This window comes from Taudactylus pleione, unplaced genomic scaffold (genome assembly GCF_031769625.1).
Source record: "Taudactylus pleione unplaced genomic scaffold, aTauple2 ptg000278l, whole genome shotgun sequence".
In the NCBI taxonomy this organism is placed as follows: domain Eukaryota; kingdom Metazoa; phylum Chordata; class Amphibia; order Anura; family Myobatrachidae; genus Taudactylus; species Taudactylus pleione.
The window spans coordinates 8,637,485-8,659,328 of NW_028284680.1; the positions used below are offsets into that span (position 1 = coordinate 8,637,485).

The 21,844-nt window shown below is 43.7% G+C and overlaps 1 protein-coding gene across 6 annotated transcripts in view; it reads left to right on the forward strand.

Moving 5' to 3' along the window:
• Positions 1–21,844, forward strand: part of LOC148513531 (CMP-N-acetylneuraminate-beta-galactosamide-alpha-2,3-sialyltransferase 4-like) — an 89,019-nt gene that overhangs the window by 19,906 nt on the left and 47,269 nt on the right. For 3 of the 6 annotated variants that reach the window (XM_088481880.1, XM_088481881.1, XM_088481882.1), the window contains 6 exons: positions 8,758–8,812; positions 12,591–12,681; positions 13,437–13,490; positions 17,110–17,178; positions 18,595–18,692; positions 19,866–19,929. In XM_088481880.1, the coding sequence (XP_088338006.1) occupies positions 8,758–8,812; positions 12,591–12,681; positions 13,437–13,490; positions 17,110–17,178; positions 18,595–18,692; positions 19,866–19,929 (431 nt within the window). Of the gene's footprint in view, positions 1–4,958; positions 5,147–8,757; positions 8,813–12,590; positions 12,682–13,436; positions 13,491–17,109; positions 17,179–18,594; positions 18,693–19,865; positions 19,930–21,844 lie in introns of all 6 variants that reach the window. The other 3 variants (XM_088481878.1, XM_088481883.1, XM_088481879.1) reach the window with 2 other exon arrangements.

Here is a 21,844-nt window from a genome sequence, read left to right on the forward strand (position 1 = left end):
TTTCCTTCTCCGTGTGTTTTTCCAGGTGCCCCAAACAATCTGAAAGAGGATTCATCAGAGAAAATAACTTTACCCCAGGCCTCAGCAGTCCAATCACTGTACCTTTTGCAGAATATCAGTCTGTCCCTGATATTTTTCCTGGAGAGAAGGGGCTTCTTTGCTGCCCTTCTTGACACCAGGCCGTCCTCCAAAAGTCTTTGACTTAAGCTTGTGATGCAGGACAATGTTTATGGTGCCCGAGCAAAGCATTACAGAAAAACAGTCCAATGTGGTGTTAATAATATTACCGGGTAACAAACATTCAGTACATTTAAAAATTTGCAAAGGTGCATTTCAATCATAGAAGTGAAAGTGAGGCAGTAACTCGTCTGAGCACAAAGGTGGCCGGCAACTGTTTCCATGCTGACCAAACTCCTCTCCCAAGGGCCTGTCAGGTGTTTCTGAGACCATTGACCTTGAGGAATATTGCTGCTTTGAATTGTCTTCTGTGAACTTAAATGCTTTTTGCAATGTTCGAAATGTATGGAGTGTTAGTTTCATAGGGGCCTATGTATTAATAATCTGTATCATAGTGGATATTCCCGCTATGTACTAAACTGAACCCGCAGGCATAGCGGTAGCGATAATGGGTGTCCCTGCGAGTAACTTCTCAGGCAAATTGGAAGAGTCTTTCATGTTTGCGCACAGCGGGCCTGATTCACTACGGATCGCGGCTGAGATTACGCACGGTCTCACTGCGATAGTATGCTAATCCACTGAGATTGCCATGACATCGCAGCACTTCATGAGGACGCCCACCTTACCTTACACACATCCGTAATACTTAGCAAGACTGCGAAACCATCGGTAACATCGAGTACAATTGGAGCCTCACGCACAATTGCATAAGGTCAGACCTTACTCAGAATTTGCTAAATTTCCTGTATGCAGTGAAAGCCCAAGCTGCGTACGGCATCGCAGTGATAATTTATGCACCCCCCTGCAATGGCGTTGAAACGCACTGGAATGCCTGCGTTTCGCCAACCCCCCCTCCCCCCCGTCACCACCCCCAAAATGGTACTTCCCGTGTGTGTGTATGTATGTATATGTGTGTATATAATATATATATATATAATATAACATACAGCGCTGGAATCGGGAGTACGAATCGCGGCAGCCCGACAAAACAGCAGTGCCCGGAAGCAGAAGCCCGACAGCGCTGGAAATCCCGATCGTGGTAAGGTAAGTATCAACTAATCTAACCTAATCCCCCTAACCCTCCTTAGGGGTGCCTAACCCTAACCTTCCCCCCTGTGCCTAACCCTAATCCCCCCCCTTCCCCGCTGTCTAAACCTAAGTCCCCCCGGGCGCCCTAAAGGTAATGACTTCATCAGGGGGTGTGGGTAACTCCCAAACTGTGCTTTCTTATATATCCATAGTAATTAATCACTTTTTAATTATACCAATTAACGATACAAACAGCAACAAATCATTTAAAATCAGAATATCGCAAGATATCCATACACATATAAAATCGTAATACACAATAAAAATGGAAGGAAAAAAATTTCATCCTTAAAGCCATTATATATATATATATATATATATATTTATATATTCTCTATATCTAATTAGAAATTTGATTCTCTATATCTAATTAGAGATTTCACATGTTTTCTATAATTCTTCAAACTCCCAGGCTCAGAGGATAAAATAATTTTCCTTTTACATACACTGATCACATAGCAATACCTTTTTATTTGAGATATATAGACACTATTCTCATATACATGTATAGATAAAAATAAGTTTTAAGAGATGTATAAGATTATTTATCATAAGGAGATATTATCCTAAAAAATATATAATAATAATAATAGGGATGATACATTACGTTAAGAGAACCTGCAAAATTCAATTCCATTGTTTATCTTCTTGATATTACATTAATTCGTAAATATTAATTTTAATGTATATATTATCTTGTATGTAGAGGATTAGCAGTGAGGTGTATCCTGGTACCCTATAGTCAATCCGTCTGGGTATAATACCAAACAGACAGACGCACCACCAAGGCACAAACTACACCACACTAAGGGCCTGATTCAGAGCTGAACACTCTGACCAGAGCGCTCGCTCTGAATAAGGGCCCTCCTACCTTTTTTTGGAGCGTCCTCATGGACACTCGCATAGCTGTGGGTTACCACCCACAGCTATAGCGAGCGTCCATGATGATGGTCGCGATGGTCTTGACCACCGGGCTTGCGACAGAGACCCTGCGGTAGGGTCTCGCTGCCGCAAGCCCTGGAGTGATTTTGGCTCTATCAGAGCCAAAATCACTTCCACTGACATCACTAGTGATGTCAGTGGGGCCGGCTTGAGACAGTAGGCGTTCCCATGGGAACGCCTCCGTCTGGCAGCCACGCCCCGGCACGCCCACCAAAGGGGGCGTGCTGTCAATCAACATCGACAGCATGCCCCCTTTGGTGCGAGACCCGGAGCGATGGAGAGCCCGTCGCTCACCGGGTCTCGCGCATGCGCAGTGGGGGAACATCGACCTGCTTGCGAGCGTACTGCCGCTCACGAGCGGGTCTGAATGACCCCCGAATTGTGCAAGAAAGGTACAATGTCGCATCACTCATTCATACCATTTGGTGCAAATGTATCTAATGAATAGATCCAAAAAGATTCTCGTTAGAAAGCTTGTTCAAAATGTCTCCTCCCCTCTCATCCAAATTTACTTGTTCTATCGCTTTTAAAGTGAAGTTGTCTAGGTTTCCATTACAACATGCAGAAAAATGATAGTTTGCAGACAAACTACACTATATTTCACATTATTCAATATATTGCGCATATGTTCTAGAATTCGCAGCTTAAGCTGTCTTTTCGTTTTTCCCCACGTAGCTTTTACCACAACTACATTGTATTAAATAGAAGACATGCGTACTCATACAACTTAGCTTACCCTTAATTTTCCAGGATTTATCATTTTTAAAATTATTAAACTGTTTATTGTCCTTACTAGCGAATTTACATATCTTACATTTGTTACATGGAAAGAAACCTTCTGTTTTATTTAACCAACACTCCTCATGGATATTTTTCAACATACTTGGTGCCAACTTATTTTTCAAATTGTTAGATCTTCTGTACTTTGGTGGATGTTTGCAGGGGTCAATATCCGGAATGCATCGCCGTTTCAGATATTGGTAAATCTGGAAGCATCGTATCCCCCATAGAAACGTATGGGGGCTGCGTCTGCCTGTGGGAATGGAGGGATCACAGGAGGTACTGGAGGAGATATCATCTGCTGTGGTCCCTCCTTCATACAAGGGGTTGATGATGGGTGTTTAAACTTTTCAGGTAATAAGCCCCTAAGTGAGACCCTGACACTAACCTACACCACATTTATTGGATGATCTCTCAGGTATGAATCAGAATGGAGCTTTGCACTGTATACTACTTATCAGAATGGGGACATACAATACAGATTGATGGGTTACTATTCGACATTGGAATTTTGGCATAAATATCAGCGACTGCCTACAGCCATAAGCGCAGGCAGACCCGTCACACCTACACGTTCACATTGGACTATGTGTTGTACAGGCAGCTGCATTTATTTTCTGGGTGTGACTTCCATAAGTAGCCAGGTTTTTAGAAGCATTGCTCCCAGTCAGTGCATGATATACAGCAAAGGGCACAGATACATCCAGACACACCATCAAAATAAAGGTCACCCTGGTGTTCCCTTTTTATCCTGAGTTACATAATGTGGGTGGAAATATGTACAACAGGAGGGTCCAGAGAGGAACACTGCTATAAATCTAGCAGGACAATGCACCATGTCCCTGTTTTACCCATCTATTTATTTTCATATTAAATCATATACTGTACATATACATGGTATTGTCCAGAATAAACAGTCTATTTCTTGTGTATATTTTGGATGGGGGGGTCACTCTTTCTGCCGCCGGCCACAGTTACAGATTCCAGTTTCACAGAGCATTAGCCCAGGGCATTTGTCAGTGAAAAACTTGACCCAACAGGACTCTACATAGAAGGTATAAGGCAGGCCGCCTTATACCTGGAGTCACATCTATATATGAAGAAGGTCTAGTACTGTGAAACAGGAGATATATATAATGACTGGCCAGTGCTACAATAGGATGGAGAGTAGATGGGCAGATGTTATAGAGGGGGGAAACTGAGGTCACAGGAATCACAGTGATGAAGACTGGTCAGTGCTGTTATATGATGGAAATGAGAGAGCACTATCAAAACCTTGGTGTATGAAGACCGGTCTGGTGCTATAAGATGGGGAGGTAATGGACAGCGTATACAGATGTAGCACGGAGAGCAAGATACATGAGGGTCACAGATGTGTATGAATGCGTCTTCCATCCGATAATGGCGTTATGTCTCAGGTCTTCGATATAACCCTGAAAGGATGATAGTTAGGGTGAGCTTTTGTGGCTCTATGAGCATAGTATTTCCAGTGTGGGTCTGGTTCACACAGAAAAAAAAAAAAGATAGATATCTATCTCCAGAATGTTTCATACTGACGGCTATGAAAACAATGCATACTAGTGACCACTATAACTGAGCAGACCTCACCTCTCTGGTCTCCAAACTCTATGGTGGCTATACAATACTGTCCTCAGGCCTATGGTAGCTGTACAGTATAGTCCACCAATTCTGTTCTAGCACTGTAGTTTACTAGATGGCATAGAGTGGATGTAGTAGCTGCAAGTCTTGTATTGATCAGCCAGTGGTCAGAGGCGTAACCTGGAGCCATGCCGCCTGGAGCAAGCGCATGCTACAATGCCACACCAAAAAAAAAATCCACAGCAGAGACAGTGTTGCATGAAGGTTAATGGAATGGTTGGGTGTGCGCCATGTTTGGAGGGGCATGTCCAGTCAGCAGAGGGGGTTTCTTCACTATTCTGCTTAATAGTAATTTTCCCCTCTTGTGCCAGGGCTGAGGACCTGCGCAATTGTGACAGAGGATCCTGCCCAGTCACTCTGATTATGAGTTAGATGTCTGCTTATGTGGCCGGAGAAGCATCCACATGGCCAAGATGGCGTCTGTGGCACTTAACAGAGTTAATTCCTTGTGCTGCAGTGCTATTCTCAGATGAACTATTGGCACTTAGAGCCATGTACTGTAAGTTTATATGTAATAAGGTATTTTAACATGTTAGGGTAAATTTACTAAGATGAGAGTTCTATTAAAAAGTGATGTTGCTGTTATGATATCCAATGCCTACTCCCATGTGAAAAGTCTAGAACCAGGCTAGCGAGGTCTTCTGCCAATAACAACCGCCCGTTGTTCCCTTAGAACTGGGATACATTCACCAGTAATTAGGCGGCCGCCTGGACTTATAGGCCGAGGTAGTAGCAATTCACATGGAGGAGCTTAAGTTGGAATGGAGAGTAAATCGTGGATAGTAGTTATGAGAATAGATCCAGAACAGGAAGTGGTACACTATCAATGCGGCAAGTAGCTGGTTCAAGATGCTGTTGGTAGTAAATGTGGTATGGTTATAAGAATAGAAAAGGTGGCTTGAGGCCTGTACTGAGGAGTCAAATAATTGATTTGGCTTTGAGAGCCGTTGTTGTGGCTTGGAGCCCGTGCTGAGGAGAGGAAGATATTTGAGCAGGCTTTGAGAGCCAATGCCGAAGAGTTAGAGAATTGATTTGGCTTTGAGAGCCGATGATGTGGCTTAGAATCCGTACTGAAGCGTTTGACAATTGATTTGGTTTGGAGAGCCAAATCAATTGTCAAACGCTGAACTAGATACAATGTCCTGATAATGAATACACAGATTTGAGAACGAATTTATGTACATATTCGCATCCACAGTCCTGACGGAAATTACATAGCTTTGAGTACAAATTGGTGTACAGGTTGGTACAATTAGCATCCAAAGTCCTGATGGACAATACATAAATTTGCGTACAAGTTTGTGTACAAATTAGCGTCCACTGACCTGCCGAGAATGCTGATTCGGCTTGGAGGGCCGTCACTGCCAGTACAGCTAGGAAGCCACAGGTGGACTAAGGAAGCCGGAGCACAGCACGGGAGTTGATAGTGCGGCTAGGGAGCGGTAGAAGAGGCCACAAGAGCCGGAGACAGCTGGGAGACAAAACCGAGGAGACGGAGATCCTTCCAGCAGAGTCGACAGGATACTGCTCGTGCCGCAGAGCCTAGAGAACCTACAGGAACACTATAGTCGGCAAGGCGGCAAAAGTCCAGTGTGTACAAATAGGAGGACGGACCAATCATGCTGCACTGAGGATGATACGTCACTTCCTGAGGCGTGCCGATCGCCTAGCAACAGAAGAAACTGGAGTAGCCCTGTCCTGACTGGCTAATCTGCTTGAAGGAGACAAGTCGTGACCGCGACTTATAACAGTTGCCCATAGCAACCAATCAGATTCCAGGTATTATCTTCTAGAAGGTGCTAGATAAATGAGAAGTAGAATCTGATTGGTTGCCATGGGCAACATCACTTCTTAAATAGAACTCCCCTCTTAGTAAATTTCCCCCGTTATATTTATTGCGCTGTGGGCCTGATTCAGAGCCGGACGCTATTTGCGCTCGCTCCTTCAGAAAAAGGGGCTGGCTATTTAAATTGAGTGCTCGCTCTTTGCGGTCTGTTGACGCCTCTATGTCTGAGTGAGCGTCCGAAACATGCGCACGCTATTTTGTAAAGACGCCCCTTGGCCGCTCGCATCATACGTCATCTCCGCTATTTATTTGATTAATCAAGTACATCGAAAGGCGTATGAACTGCTCGCTATTCTTGTGGTAGCATCTTCCTACCGCAATCATGCGAGCAGTTCAGGCTAAAAGACAACCAAGTGACGTGGTCGATGACACTGCTTTGTTAATTATGCACACCCTTAAAACGCCCGTTTTGACCGTTTGGCACGCCTGCGTACGGATCTCCACTCCCCGTTTTCAAGCACTTTCCCCTGTTACCACCCACAAACGCCTCATTCTGTCACTCAAATTAGCAGGCACTCGCTATTTTGCGAGTGCACGATTTCCGACTGCACTGACTGGTTGGCGCATGCGCATTACGACCCATACGCATGCGCAGATGTGCGAACATCGCTCGGAGCGAATGAGCGGCCGCTTACGAGTGGCTCTGAATCAGGCCCTGTGTGCGGTTGCAGAATTGCATGTTTAAATGTACAGACTATGCACTTATAAGGAATGTATAAGTTTTTAAGTTGTTTTGTTTTAGAAGGCTTTGACATTTAGGGCTCTATTTATTAACATTATTTTGACTACAATAAAGTGATAGAGGCTGTTTTGTGTTTTCACACCCTTTTCACATTATTTTAGTATCACCTATAGTTATTTATTACAGGGAAATTGGAGTAGAATTCGTAAAATTCTACTCCAACCCCTAAGTATCACTTATTTTTAGTAAGCAGGCCACATTTCCCATAATTGTAATGGGAAATGTGATCCGACCAGAGTTAGTAAAAATAAAATGTGAATAAAATACCTAGGGATGCCCTGTGATAATAACGCCACCTGGAGGTGGCGTTATCCAGGGTCTCCCCCGGTTACCGGACTACTGCTCCGCTCTAACTGAGAGAGCAGAGCCGGGAGTTGGTCCCAGTAATCAGCTGTGTGGTCTAAACAGTCCGCAAGCTGATTACTGTAAAAAAAAATAAAAAAATTAACTTACCTGACTCCAGGGACCGGTGATCGGGGCTCCGGTGATGTCCTACCTCCGGTCAGCTGGTCTCCCATAGTGCACTGCGGCCCGGTGATCAGGGCCCAGTGCAGTATGGTATATCACTTGACCAGAGGACATGGAGGACATCACCGGAGGCCCGGATCATGCAGGTAAGTGTAAGTAAGGAAGGGGGGGTCCGCGATTGTGGGGGCGGGGCTTAGCGCCAGGGGGTGGGGCTTAGCACCGGGGGGGTAGCACCGACGGCCAGTCGGCGCATGCGCAGGCACTCTGTCACTGTATTTTTTATGAAAATCCTGTGACTAGTGTGCGGATGGGATTCCCTTCTTTATCGCAAGCTCTGTCCCTGCAAAGGAATTTGTAGTAAATCCCTGTGATATTTCCTGAATTCGCAATGCGAATTCAGTCGTTAATATCACACTATTCTGCATTCAATATGCGGATTGTAGTAAATAGAGCCCTTAGACACCAATGACTTTTGAGACATTCTCACAGGACAGATGTACTAAGCTCTGAAAAGTGATAAAGTGCAGAGGGATAAATGACCAGCCACTCAGCTCCCAACTGTCATGTTACAGGCTATGGGGTCTATTTACTAAGCAGTGTTAGGAGACGGAGTGAAAAGTGATAAGAAAGTGATAAGGTGCCAGCCAATTAGCTCCCAACTGTCATCTCACAGGCTGTGTGCTTGAAAACTGACAGTTGGGAGCTGATTGGCTGGCACCTTATCACTTTCTTACCACTTTTCACTCTGTCTCCTAACACTGCTTAGTAAATAGACCCCTAAGTTTGAAAACTGACAGTTGGGAGCTGATTGGCTGGCACCTTATCACTTTCTTACCACTTTTCACTCTGTCTCCTAACACTGCTTAGTAAATAGACCCCTAAGTTTGAAAACTGACAGTTGGGAGCTGAGTGGCTTGTGGTTTATCACTCTCCACTTTATCACTTTACAGAGCTTAGTACATATGTTAATTTTCTTTACCTAGTGTAATTGTCCAAACCCTCTGTTTATAGCCAATTGCTTTCTCTAATTGCTTTCTGCTATTTACTATTTTAGACCATCTCTCACATGAAACACATGACCCTGTCCACCATGATGAGACCAAGGCAAAGTAAGTTCAGTAAATAGCTTTGAGAACAAATATTCTATATATTTTAGTAATCACTTTTATATAAAAAAAAATGAACAATAAAAGATTTGCATCAACCAAACTAACAAATTTATACATAGAAAAATGGAAAATGCACATTATAAGCATTAAGGATACTGATAATCAGAACAATTATTTAACATGGAGTACAAATGAGGTACTTAGCACGTTTGGTCAAAAATGCATGCCCACCTACCGCGTCACGGCAGTCCCGTACGATAGATAAGATTACTTACCAGTAAGAATTAACCCAGTGAGTGTTAAGTAAGCTCCAGGCAATGAAACTTGCAACTCGAACCTGAATCTGCTCATTGCACCTCACAGACAATACCAACGGAAAACCTTTTCCAACCAGAAGGAACTATTGTTTGAGAATGTCATTTTCAGTGGTCAATGATTCAATCACATAAGTGAGACTCTGCTCATCAGTAGCTCGGAACGCTGCCGCTACTGTCAGTCGTTAAGCAGCCCTCTAGAATCACCACCTTTTGTTCCCCTTCTCTTTCTAGGTAACAATTTTTACTTGTGCTAAAATCCCCCTCACCCCCGTTTACTGTACTTCCTTCTGTCCACAGTATACAGTAGATCTTATAAGACATTTATGTGGAAAGACAGAGGAGGTAGAAGAAGGGATCACCAAAGATGCATGGCCTTGCACAATTTTTTTTTTTCCAAAAGTACAAGAAAATAACAAATGCTATATTCACATTTACTGTCCTGCAAACAGCGTAATCCCCATGATTTTATTTTCTAGATACACTCAGATTTGCAGTGTATTATTGTTGGCGCCAGTAGCAAAAGTCCTGCCTCCTCTGCTACCTCTCTCCTTCTGCCTGTTCCCATCTTGCCCACCTCCTTAATCTCTCCCTCTCATCAAGCAATGTTCCTTCTGCATTCAAACATGCCCTTGTCTCCCCCATTCTTAAAAAACCTACCCTTGATCCTAACACTCTATCCTCCCTTTTGCCTCCAAACTCCTTGAGCGTATTGTCTAATACCGCCTTACCACCTTTCTTTTCTCCCACTCCCTCCTTGATCCTTTTCAGTCTAGTTTTCGTCCTCTCCTCTGAAACTGCCCTCTCAAAAGTCATCAATTACCTCCTTGATGCCCAATCCAACTACCACTACTCTCTGCTCATTCTCCTTGACCTCTCTGCTGCTTTTGACACTGTGGATCACCCTCTCCTCATGCAAATCCTTCACTCCTTTGGTTTGTGACCGGCTGTCCTCCTACCTCTCTGACCATTCCTTCTCTGTCTCCTCTCATGTCTCCTTCACCCCCCCCCCACATGTTCCCCGAGGTTCTGTTCTTGGACCTCTCCTGTTCTCCCTCTATACATCTTCTTCAGGTGAACTCATCAGCTCTTTTGGCCTCCAATATCATCTCTATGCTGATGATACTCAGATGTATCTTTCCTCTCCTGACCTCTCCCCCTCTCTCACCTGTATCTCCAACTGTCTCTCTGCTATCTCTTCCTGAATGTCCCAGTGCTTTCTTAAACTTAACATGTCTAAGACAGAGCTGATCATCTTCCCATCCTCCTGCATAACCTAACTTTCTACAATTTCATTATCTATTTATGACAACTATGTCCTCTATCCCCCAAGTGCGCTATCTTGGAGTTATCCTTGACTCCTCCCTCACCTTCAAACCACACATTCAGCACCTCTCACAGTCCTACCACTTCCACCTCAAAAATATTTCCTGTATTAGACCCTTTCTCACCCTGAAGGCAACTAAGACCCTCATCCACTCACTGGCCAACTCCAGATTGGACTTCTGTAACCTCCTCCTATCTGGCCTCCCTGACTCCCACCTCTCTCCACTACAATCTGTCTTTCATGCTGCTGCTCGGCTCATCTTCCTCTCCAAAAGCTCTACATCTGCCTCCCCTCTCCTACAAGCCCTACACTGACTCCCCTTCCCGTTCAGAACCCAATTCAAGGTTCTTACACTCACAAATACAAATCCCTCACCATTCCACTCCCATTTACATCTCTGACCTCATCTCACTTCACACTCCTGTCTGACCACTTTGCTCAACAAATGCACGTTGCCTCTACTGCCAATTGATTACTTCCTTCCACTCCCGCTTTCAAGATTTTGCCGTGCTGTTCGCTACCTCTGGAACTCTCTCCCTCTCCCCATCATCCTCTTCACCTCTCTACAAATCTTCAAACGGGCTCTCAAGACCACTACTTCATCAAAGCCTTCCATCTTTTATCCTAATCTGCTGCTCCATGCTCCTTCCTCTCTGTCTACTCCATCTGTGCCACCCCTGTATGTCTGCCGCTCCCCTTTAGAATGTAAGCTCTCACAAGCAGGGCCCTCTCCCCTCATGTGCTTCTCCTTCCCTTACTCATACGATCGTCTACTCCTAACGCCCCACAAGGGCACCTAACACTTGGTTTCTGATGCTCTGCTGCTTATTTGAGTGTTATGATCACTATTGCAGCAATGGATATAAACAATGTCCTTGTCCTGCATTGTTTAGTACTGTAAGTTGCTGTTTTCTTGTTTGCTCATTTGTTTATGTACTTTGTAAGGTGCTGCGGAACCCTTGTGGTTCCATGTAAACAGTGGCATAACTATATAGGGTGCAAGGGGTGCGCTTGCTATGGGACCGACGGATTGGGGGGCCTGGCGGCCCAGGAAGTGTACTACTGCACCCTCTGTAGCACGGCCGGCCAAGTTTCTGGTGCAACTGGGAACGCTGGTCTCTGAAGCTATCGGAGACTAAAGACACCTCTGATCACTTCAGAGACAGGGGGATATTTATAATGGGTGCAAGGTGTGCCCGCACCACACACCTTGCACCCATATTATACTTACCTCTCCGGAGTCCCATGTTGGCGCCAGTGTCAGCGCTGTAAAAACATCTGGAAAATGGCCGCCGCGGCCATTTTCCCATCGTTTTGCGCATGCGCAGTACAGGGAATATGGCCGCCGTGGCTATTTTCCCGATGACCTGCGCATGCGCTACAGACTCTGGGCACACTCTAGTGCCCAGAGTCTAGCTGTACGATGCTGTCCGCGCACAGCTCAGTGCAAAACTACAGGGGGTATTGTATAATGGGCACAACTACAGGGGCACTGTATAGGTAGACCTACGGGGGCCCTGAGGAAATTTTGATATGGGTCCGCCATACCTCTGGTTACGCCCCTGCATATAAATAAAAGATATAATAATAGCATACAGTATATGGCATTAATATTGCCACGCAGCTAGTACCGTGTGCAATATGTGTAAATCCGAGCTCAGGCACATTCCTTTTCTGTTTTGTAAAAAAAAATAAAACAGATTATACATTTTTGGGGACTTATACAGTAACGAAATGTTTTTAAAACTATAATCACTGCTCCGTCATTGGCATCACTGTGTGACACTATACCGATAACCGCTTACTGCTCTTTTTAGCAGAATTCGTAAATGGGCCATTTAGACTCTCTGGGATTGTCTCTTATACTCCTATAATATCGCAAATGCCGGGAAGCACCTGGAATTCGTACACTCGTCCATCCCGGGTGCGACCTGGCTGAGACCCCTTTCAGACTGACGGCCCGACCCAGCAATAATGCCGGGTCGATGACATCACTGCCGAGCCGGCGCTTTGAGTGTGCAAGGGGTATTAGTCACATTTCTATCCATAGTTCTGCAATGAACGGTACACAAATAATCCCCTCGTCTCTTATGATACTGCTGTTAATGAGTCTGACAAGATGTATTTCTCCTTACAGAATGGAAGGTATGGTGTATATTAATCACAATGACTCTATGTTCTGGAGCTACATATCTGCAATATATTAGGAGAGCAGATTACATGTTAAGGTAAGAAGCAAATTTGACCTTTTATCTATGGTTTAAATATATTATAAAGCAACAATCATACTCTATAGCACTGTTATAGCATAGTCGCCTACTTCTGCTCCCAAGGGGAAGATTCGAGTGTAATGTCCAGGGGGCACAGAGATGTGAATGACCTCATTGCAGCCTCGCTGCCCTTCATGCCATTGTGTAACGGCGGATGGAACCAACGGATCGGGTCATCAAGCCCCAGTATCGCCCACTTTTCTGGGGAAGTGGGCGAGATCTGGAAGGCTCATGGATTATAGGGTCTCATACTGTAGGGTGCAAACAGTGGAGAGTGAGCCCTTAATTTTCTTTGTATTCCATCATTTTGCATATCATTGCAAAAAAAAAAATGTAATCTGTAAATCCACTCTGTTTTGAGATTCTGCCCTCTAACCCCTCGACTGCTAAGGTCTCTCTGCCAAAAAGCCGCCAAAAACTGCAAAGGGAAACTCCCACTCAACCCCGATTAGAGGTTAAAAAGAAAATATTTTGAACCTCGTGTAAACAAGGGTGCTCCTATTTAATTATTGCTGGCTGATCCTGATTATACCTGTTTAAGCTGAGGAATGAGGTTGGATGGTTATTACCACCCAACACGGTGACGGTGACAATGTGGTGATTTGTATCACGTGGCCTGTAGTGGAATCGCTGTGGTTTCTGTCACGGATATCACAAGTTTATTTGAAATGATTGGATTTGGTTGTATAATAATGCGTTTGTTTTTTTTTGAGGAGCACATTTCATGGCATTAAGAAGATCACCCCTAAAGAGGATGTAAATAAAAGGTAATTTACTAACTTTCTTTTTCCATGTACAAAAAATGGCGATTATTATAATTATTATTAATAATACACTTTTTGCATACTTTATTATAAATGATTAAGAATTTAATAGGTTTGGTGTTTGGAGCACCAAGTATCTATATTTGTTGCAGTATTCATGTTTGCCTTTATAGAGAGATGGTCACTTGTATATAGGAAGGCAGACCACCTTCCTGTGACTGGGACATTCATCCCAATTTCGGAGGGAAGGGAGAGGGGGGAGGTGTTGAGGGGTAGTCCCCTGCTGCATGGAACTGGAAGAAGAACCAGTGGTTACACCCACTGGGCCATGGTCACACCCACTATGATTTGGTCATGCCCTCAGTATGCTACAGTCACGCCCCTCCCTTTCCAAGGTACGATTGAAGTAGAAAGTTGAAGGATCCCTTATTAGCAGCTCTTTACTGTTTTTTTAATTAATGAAAAATGTGTAATTTACCATCATTGTACCACTTTTGGGTAATTACTGTGCATTCTAGTCTTAGGCTGGGTACACAGCAGAACGATATATTGACGATTTGTCAAATTGGAACGACAAATAGTCAAGATCATATGGTGTGTAAGCAAGAATACGTACTCCTGTGGGTTGCAAGCGCTATCTTCTGGCTGGCCGTGCTGCACACCCATTCAGACGATATCGTAGTGTGACGCTGTACAGTGTAAAGGAGGATGGAACGAGGTATCGCTTCGTTGTCCATTGCATCGCTCAGTGTGTACCGGCAATTTCAACTGGTCCAGGCCCTGTCCATTGGCACAATTGCCAGTCGTTTATATGTGTACTCGCCCTTAGGTTATAAAGAAACTAATAGTATTTTTATTTTTGAAACAGAAGGTCCTATATATTTTTTTTATTTATTTTTTTTACGTTTGCTACAACTGGCACTGGAAGGCTAAGTTTGGGATTCCGGTTTAACCTTACCTTAAGTGCTGTGGCAGACTTTCCGAGACTGCCGCGATGTGCACTCTGTGGCTCGTGCTGGAATCAATGTATCCGCAATCGACGCGTTTCGCCTGTAAGGCTTCCTCAGGATGGCAGATGCAGAGTTTGCCAGCTGGGGCTCTCTTTATATGGTCCTGTTATGATGCTGTTCCGGCCATTTTGGAAAAGGGATATTCCTCCATGGTTTGCCCATACCATGATAGTACTTTGGCATTGTTGCTTCGGCCATTTTGGAAAAGGGATAAATCCCAGTTTGCCCTATGTTGTTGGTACTATGTATGTATAAAGATAGGTAGAGGATGTAACTCGACGGAAGGGGATGTTACATGAAACATAAACTGATAACATATATATAGGATACAAATGACTCTAACTTTGGTAGCATATGCTCATATGTGAGAAATATTAGAAGTAAAAAACACAAAAAACAAAGAACAAAAAAAATTCATAAAAATTCATAGGATACATGTTATCTCTAAAGAACTTGAAGTGTTGGTGTGCATATTACAGAACTCGGGTCTTCTGCGCAAATTAAAAAGATCAAAAAGGGTCAAAGCTGCTCTAATGGCAGGTAATGAGTAATGATTCCAGACAGCGGTAAAAGGGGGGGCGCTTGCAGCCTCTTATGCATATTCACTGCTGGTAGTGGTATAGTGGTTAATCTTAGATGAGTACATAGACCCAAAGAAAATATAAAAAGATATAAAACATAGAAGGGTGGGGATGGTTCAGATCCTGATGTTGATATCCCACGGGTGATGAAATATCGCAGAGTTTCTCCTATTTAATCTTGTTATGAATTGTACCTGCATTTAATACTCTGCAGATGGACTCAAAGTATTCTCGATGGATTCAGATTGTTAAAAAGGAAGTTCAGAAGTGTATATATATATATATATTTATATGTGCATATACTGTACTGTACATAGCATGCTACAGTTCACACGATAAGTACATACCCTCCAACATTTCCCAGTAAGAACCCGGTACATGGGGGCGTGACCGCAGATAAAGGGGCATGGTCACGGATAAAGGGGCATGTGTCCATGGGGGCTGGAGGCATCGGGCGCTGGCTGGTTTAGAACTTGCAGTAAGTGTTATACTGCATGTTCTGTATGCCGGCGCTGGCGACAGTCAGGGCAGAGAAGCACGGAGGTCGGAGAAGATCCGGCTGTCACTCAGCAGCGCTGCGGGAGTCCTGTGTCCCAGCAGTGCTGCTTAACTGCTTAAGAAATCTGGTGAGTGTATCAACCCGGTACAAAACGGTACAGCCCCGTTTGCCGGTACAGACCATAAAAAAACGGTACTGTACCGGCTAAAACGGTATAGTTGGAGGGTATGTAAGTATGGAGCATAGCAGAGCAAGTCTTCCCCTTGGTCGGCATGTGCGATACACACAGGAAATGCGATTTCATGGGGGCAGGGCAGTGACTGTGCTCATTAGGAGCCTTGCTTGACACTTACAGCTACAAATGTATCACTGTCCACATACATCTATCCTCTGTGCGCTACAAGTCACGTACGGGCCGTGTGACTCAGTAGCACAGAACGTTTTTCTTGTTTTTTTCCATTTAAATGTGTCTTAGTCACACAGTGATGTGAATAAGACTCACATGCAGCTTCTGCTGATTAAAATGATACGCTGTTTCAGAGTCAGCAGCTGTGACACTAACGTAGCGTGCAGCCGCAGTCACACACACAATATATGGGCTTGCCCCATAGCATTGTAATCAGCAGAAGCTTGTGCACCCACTGCGTGCAATGAGAGTTGCAATTTCTGAGTAAGGTCAGCCCTGCTGTAATTCTCCGTGAGGAGGTGATGTTACCGATGTATACGCAAGACTGCAAGGTATTACGGATGTGAGATAGCTGTGGTGCAGTGGCAAACACAGGATTTCCAGAGGGGGGTTCCAAATGCTTCATTTTAGAACGAGTCTGGCCTGTCAATGAAGAAGGCAGAATTAGTACTTAACCAGCTTTAATAAGCGTCATACAAAGTGTATTGTGTGTAATAATTCCAGCATATACAGGACCAGTGATCACAGTAAGCCATTAGATGCGGCAGTAGGGCCATCCTGCCTGAGCAGAATATATTTATTTTAGATGTGGGCACCGTTCCAGACTATTGGAGCAATTCCGGGAGCCTGGACCAGCAGCAGAAGAACCTAGCACTGCCCTGGACATATATGTACATAGTGGGCTCTATAGCAGTACATCTCTAACAGTGCATGTTTTTCATATCTCCTAGTTGGTGCACAGGTTATTTATTACTGGCTGATACATGTTAAAAGATCCACAGGTGGTGCTAATTATTTCATTTGTGATACTGAGAAGAAAATGCAGCGATAGTATCATTCTATTATATTACTATTTCTATTGTGGTCATGGTGTGGGCTGGGGAGGGGGGTTTCCAGGCAGACGGAACCCCCCCTCCTGCATTTGCCTATGTAGTGGGCGTCTCTATGGTGGCTGTGCGATGGCTTTGCGTTTGCATTCATTAGCATATTTTCGCAGCAGTCCTGCGTGCATAATCGCATCTGCGATCGCAATAGCGATCTGTAGTGAATCAGGCCCAAAGTCCATAGCCAGTGTTTAAGCAAAAAAAGTTTGTGTGTGACTGGTTTGCTCATCACCCCCTTGCAGGATATACAAACACACCAGAGGGGAGTGCACAACAGGAGACGTAGCTTCCAAAGCAGCTGGACTGATAAAGTAAGTGTCTGCAAAGGAGATACTGTAGAGTGGTCATATGCACATACTGGAGGCATCCATGTTGTGGGCTGTTCCAATATTCAAGTTAAAAGAAAACAGGAAGCCCAGCGCTGATATGTACATTTAATGATACTAATATCAATTAAACTGTCAGACCCTGCTGGATCATATTAGATCCAGTCAGCGCGCAAGTGAAAGGGACATCCCGGACGGCGGTGACTCAGGTAAGTACCGTACTTGCACTGCAATAAGGGGGCCTGCATAAAGGACACTGCTACATGGGGGGGCCTGCATAAGGGGCACTGCTACACAAGGGAGGCTGCATAAGGGACACTGCTACAGGGGGGGGGCCTGCATAAGGGGCACTGCTACAGGGGGGCCTGCTACAGGGGCTGTCAATGTTAGTTAAAATAAGACCTACCCCGAAAATAAGCCCTATGGTGTTTTTTGGAACAAAAAAAAAAATAAGACAGTGTCTTATTATCGGGGAAACACGGTGTGTGTGTGTGTGTATGTATGTATATATATATATATATATATATATATATATATATATACATATATATATATATATATATATATATATATTATATATATATATATGTGTGTGTGTCAAGCGCAGAGGTCTATTTCTACATTTGTACCAATATTCAGCCTATCAATTTAATGGGGTTCTAAAAGCTAGGGATTGCCATTGACCATTAGGAAATCGATAGTTTGGTCTATGGTTTCACACTATCAAGTCAAAACTATTGATGGTCTTGCTATCGATGATGGGTACAACACATGCGTAGACAGCAGGCGCCACTGTGGCACATGTGCAAAACAGAGAGTACAGGAACTTCTGCCATCTGACCGACGCCATCGCCTGCTGAAACCTTCAGCGGTTTGCATCCATCAATGGTGGACAGCCATCCCTAATATCCAGGCCTGAAGCACATTGCTTTCCATTTTCCCACAGCAGTCCATAAACTGACATATTTTATTCTATGGAAGCAATTAATATAAAATACCCAACATTTTGACGAAACCGTCTTTGAATACTTTTAACTACAGGCTGGCTCCCCGAGATAGAAGTCCATAAGACAATCCATGATCTAACCTCTTTAGAAAGGAGTGATTCGCGCCCACCCACTGAAGAAATAGTCCAACCAATGGTTAGTGTTTGCTGCCCAAAAGGAAGAGGATTTCAAAAACCTCTCCTAAAAGTTCATTTGCAATGGGCAGGTTCTATCAATTGAAAAACTTTCTACTAAATACGAGTCAAAGATACAAATAAAGACTATACAATTGTTAGAACCTGCGCCTTGAAGATCTATTGCAAATCCGTTTAATTTATCTTAAAGAATAACAAAATATGTTTGTTTTTTTCTAGATAGTGCATTATCGTTGTCCTAATTTTTTTTTTTATTTCAGGTACTCCAGAAGTCATCCAGCTTTCTTGCAGCTCAGTGATTTTTTCTGGCGTACAAACCACTCCTTGTATTCACTGCCGTATGGCACAAATGGCAGCGGTAAGATGCAGGATGTGTATAGGTGAATCCGCACTAGTCTGGAGCAAGTCATTGTATTTTATTACGTTTGGATTATAGCATGGTAGACTTGTGTTGTCTTATATACGTTGTCAGACGTACTATTGTGATGTAGGCAACAATTGAAATAGTTGAATTTATAGATTGTTATGTAAGATGTTGAATTTAAGGGATTTTCAGATGCTATTTCCTAAGACTGCGTATACAGCGGTTATAGAACACAGGGCCTGATTCAGCAGCGATCGCAAATGCAACTACGTACACAGATTGAGCGATTGTTAGCCATTGCGCATGCGTATAAGCCGCACTGCGATGACTTACACAGAGAGGAATCTATCGCAGAGTGAGTGACAGGCTGACGACGTTTGGCGGTAGTGACGGGGGAGGGGTCAGAGAAACGCAGGCGTGCTTGTCCATTTGAACACCGTTTCATGGGTTTGTATAAATTAGAAACTGATCACATACGCAGCTTGAGTTCTCATTGCGTGCGATGAGACTAGCAATTTCTGCGACTGGTCAGACCTGCTGTCAATGTGCGTGACGGGCCGATGTGCGTTGATGGTACCAATGTTTACGCAGGTTTGTGAGGTTGGACGGATGTGAGAAAGCAGAAGTGGGCGTCTTTATGCCGGCTGAGCCTTGTCGCAGCTACGTTGCATGCGATTTGGTAGCTGCGATCACGATCCGTACTGAATCAGGCCCACAGTGCATTAAAGTGCTACTAAAGACTAATATATTGCCATATTGTACTTATATGGAGCCTGCACCCTGGTGTCTACCCCCCGCATCTGGTGATACCTTATTAAACTATATTTAGCATAGGAGACCTTTCTTGCCAATGGTCTTTTGTAAAGCATAGTGCTTCAACCAAATCTGCAAACAGCAGCACTGTCACATTAGGTGCTTGTCCACAACTCTGGGTGTATGGTGACACAATGGGCATGTCTAGTATTTCCAAAGTGCTAGGCTTCCCCACCAAACCCCCTTCCTCTCATAACACCATTAACTTCTAGCAGGCGCCAGAGACCCCTCATTTGGGCACCTTGCAGCATGTTAACACATCTGTAGGGTTTGGAAATAATGAAACCTTCTCATTGTATTATGCTTTGTCCTGGATGCAGTTTATACTGATTGTTTTTGTTTATCTTGTTTTAGAGGAAATAATTATGAAGGCTTTAACTGTTCTAAACCAGTATCACCTACCAGAAGAGATCGACAGGTAATGACCATTGTCATTGTGACAGAGACTGCCTACAATTGGTAGGGAAGTAGCCTATGAGTATGGACTTGCTCTCATGCTCCTATCCCAGACTTACAAATCAATAGCGAGGGCCTAGACTTGGAATATGATTGTGGTTCAGCCACAGCGCATATATGTGTGTATATATATATGTATGTATATATATATGTATGTGTATGTATATATATATATATATATATATATATATATATATATATATATATATATATATATATATATATATATATATGAAAGACCCGGCACTCCATAAATCCCCAACTGGGTAAATGTCTGGCTCCAGGTGCCCTCAGTGAGGTGGAGACCACTCCCCTCTGTATAGTCCACAATAGGTACAGCGGCACTCAGGAGACTTCACAAAGAGCGTTTAATTATTTCGACGTTTCGGGATACGGAGACCCCTTCTTCAGGAACATACAGATAAATAACATACAATAACAGTGGTCTTAAATACCTGTGTCTGTGCTGAGTGAATGCAGCTGATCTGCCCACCTCTGGTAAACGGACCCCACACATCCGGTCGCGGCACCCGCGAACCGGAAGTGACGTCATCCACTGCCCGGAGGAAGATACAGTCACTTAATAGTGCAACAACTCTCCTATGTGTGAATAATTAATATACCATCAGCGCTAGCCAACAAATGGATAGCGCTATAAAGTGCTAATAATATGCTTGTGCAATGAAGTGAAAATGGAAACAGTGAAACATAAGTGTTTGTTAATTGCTTGCACAAAGGTGGCCACGCTGCCATCTTGTGGCCTGACCACAAAAATGCAAGACAATAATACATTGTGTAACCATATGGAAATATGAAAATATAAAAAAAAAGGACAAACATGTAATGACCATAAAAACATAATACACAAATCTACAACATTATATACTAATGATCATACCTGTAATATACAAAAAATATTGCATATAGAAATGCCACCTCTTGTCTGTTAGTGGACATCAATGGTAGCAATGATATAACAATGTATATGTACATAAAGCACAAAGAGCACAGAAAAACACCCCGCCTATATAGATCATAAGGCGACAAAAACAGATATATGTGCTAGTGTATCTGTATAATGGCTGGCGAGCTACATAAAGTAATCCTATAAACAACAAAAAAGATTAAAAGGATTAACTGCCCTATACATGACCCAAGCTGATAACTAATACACAATCCGCACCTTGCTAGAAACCAAGGAGACTCAGCATCATATCATAAAAAGTTATGTATCCCTAATGACTCATTAAGGCCCCTAGGGACTACAGTATCCAAATGGAAAATCCATTTGGTTTCCCTTTGTAAAAGTTTTTTAGATCTATTGCCTCCCCTAATGGACACAGGGATATGGTCTATAATGCGATACCTCAATGTCGCCATACTGTGTTTTAAGTTGGCAAAATGGCGTGCCACCGGCTGTTCGCTTTGTCCCGACAATAGGGCCGCCCTGATAGCAGACCTGTGCTGAGCCATTCGCTCCTTGAACTGACGTTCTGTCTTGCCCACGTAGTGTAACCCACATGGGCAAGACAGAACGTACACCACAAACCTGGAAGTACAACTCAGATTCCACTGTATTTTAAATTTTTTGCCCGTGTACGGGTGGGAGATAAATTCTCCTGGAATCAAATAATTACATGTAGTGCACCCCAGGCAACGAAAGCAACCCTTCCTACGTTGCAAAAAACCAGTAGATTCATTGGTAGATGTTTTAAAACCAGTGATGTCAGTTTTGACCAACCAGTCCCCAATGCTTCTATTCCTTGTATAGCTCGGCATGATCTTAGATGAGTAAAGCATAGGTAATTCTGGGTCAGTAGAGATCAGTGGCCAAAATTTTTTTGCCACCTGGTTAGTATGCTTACTCTTGACACTAT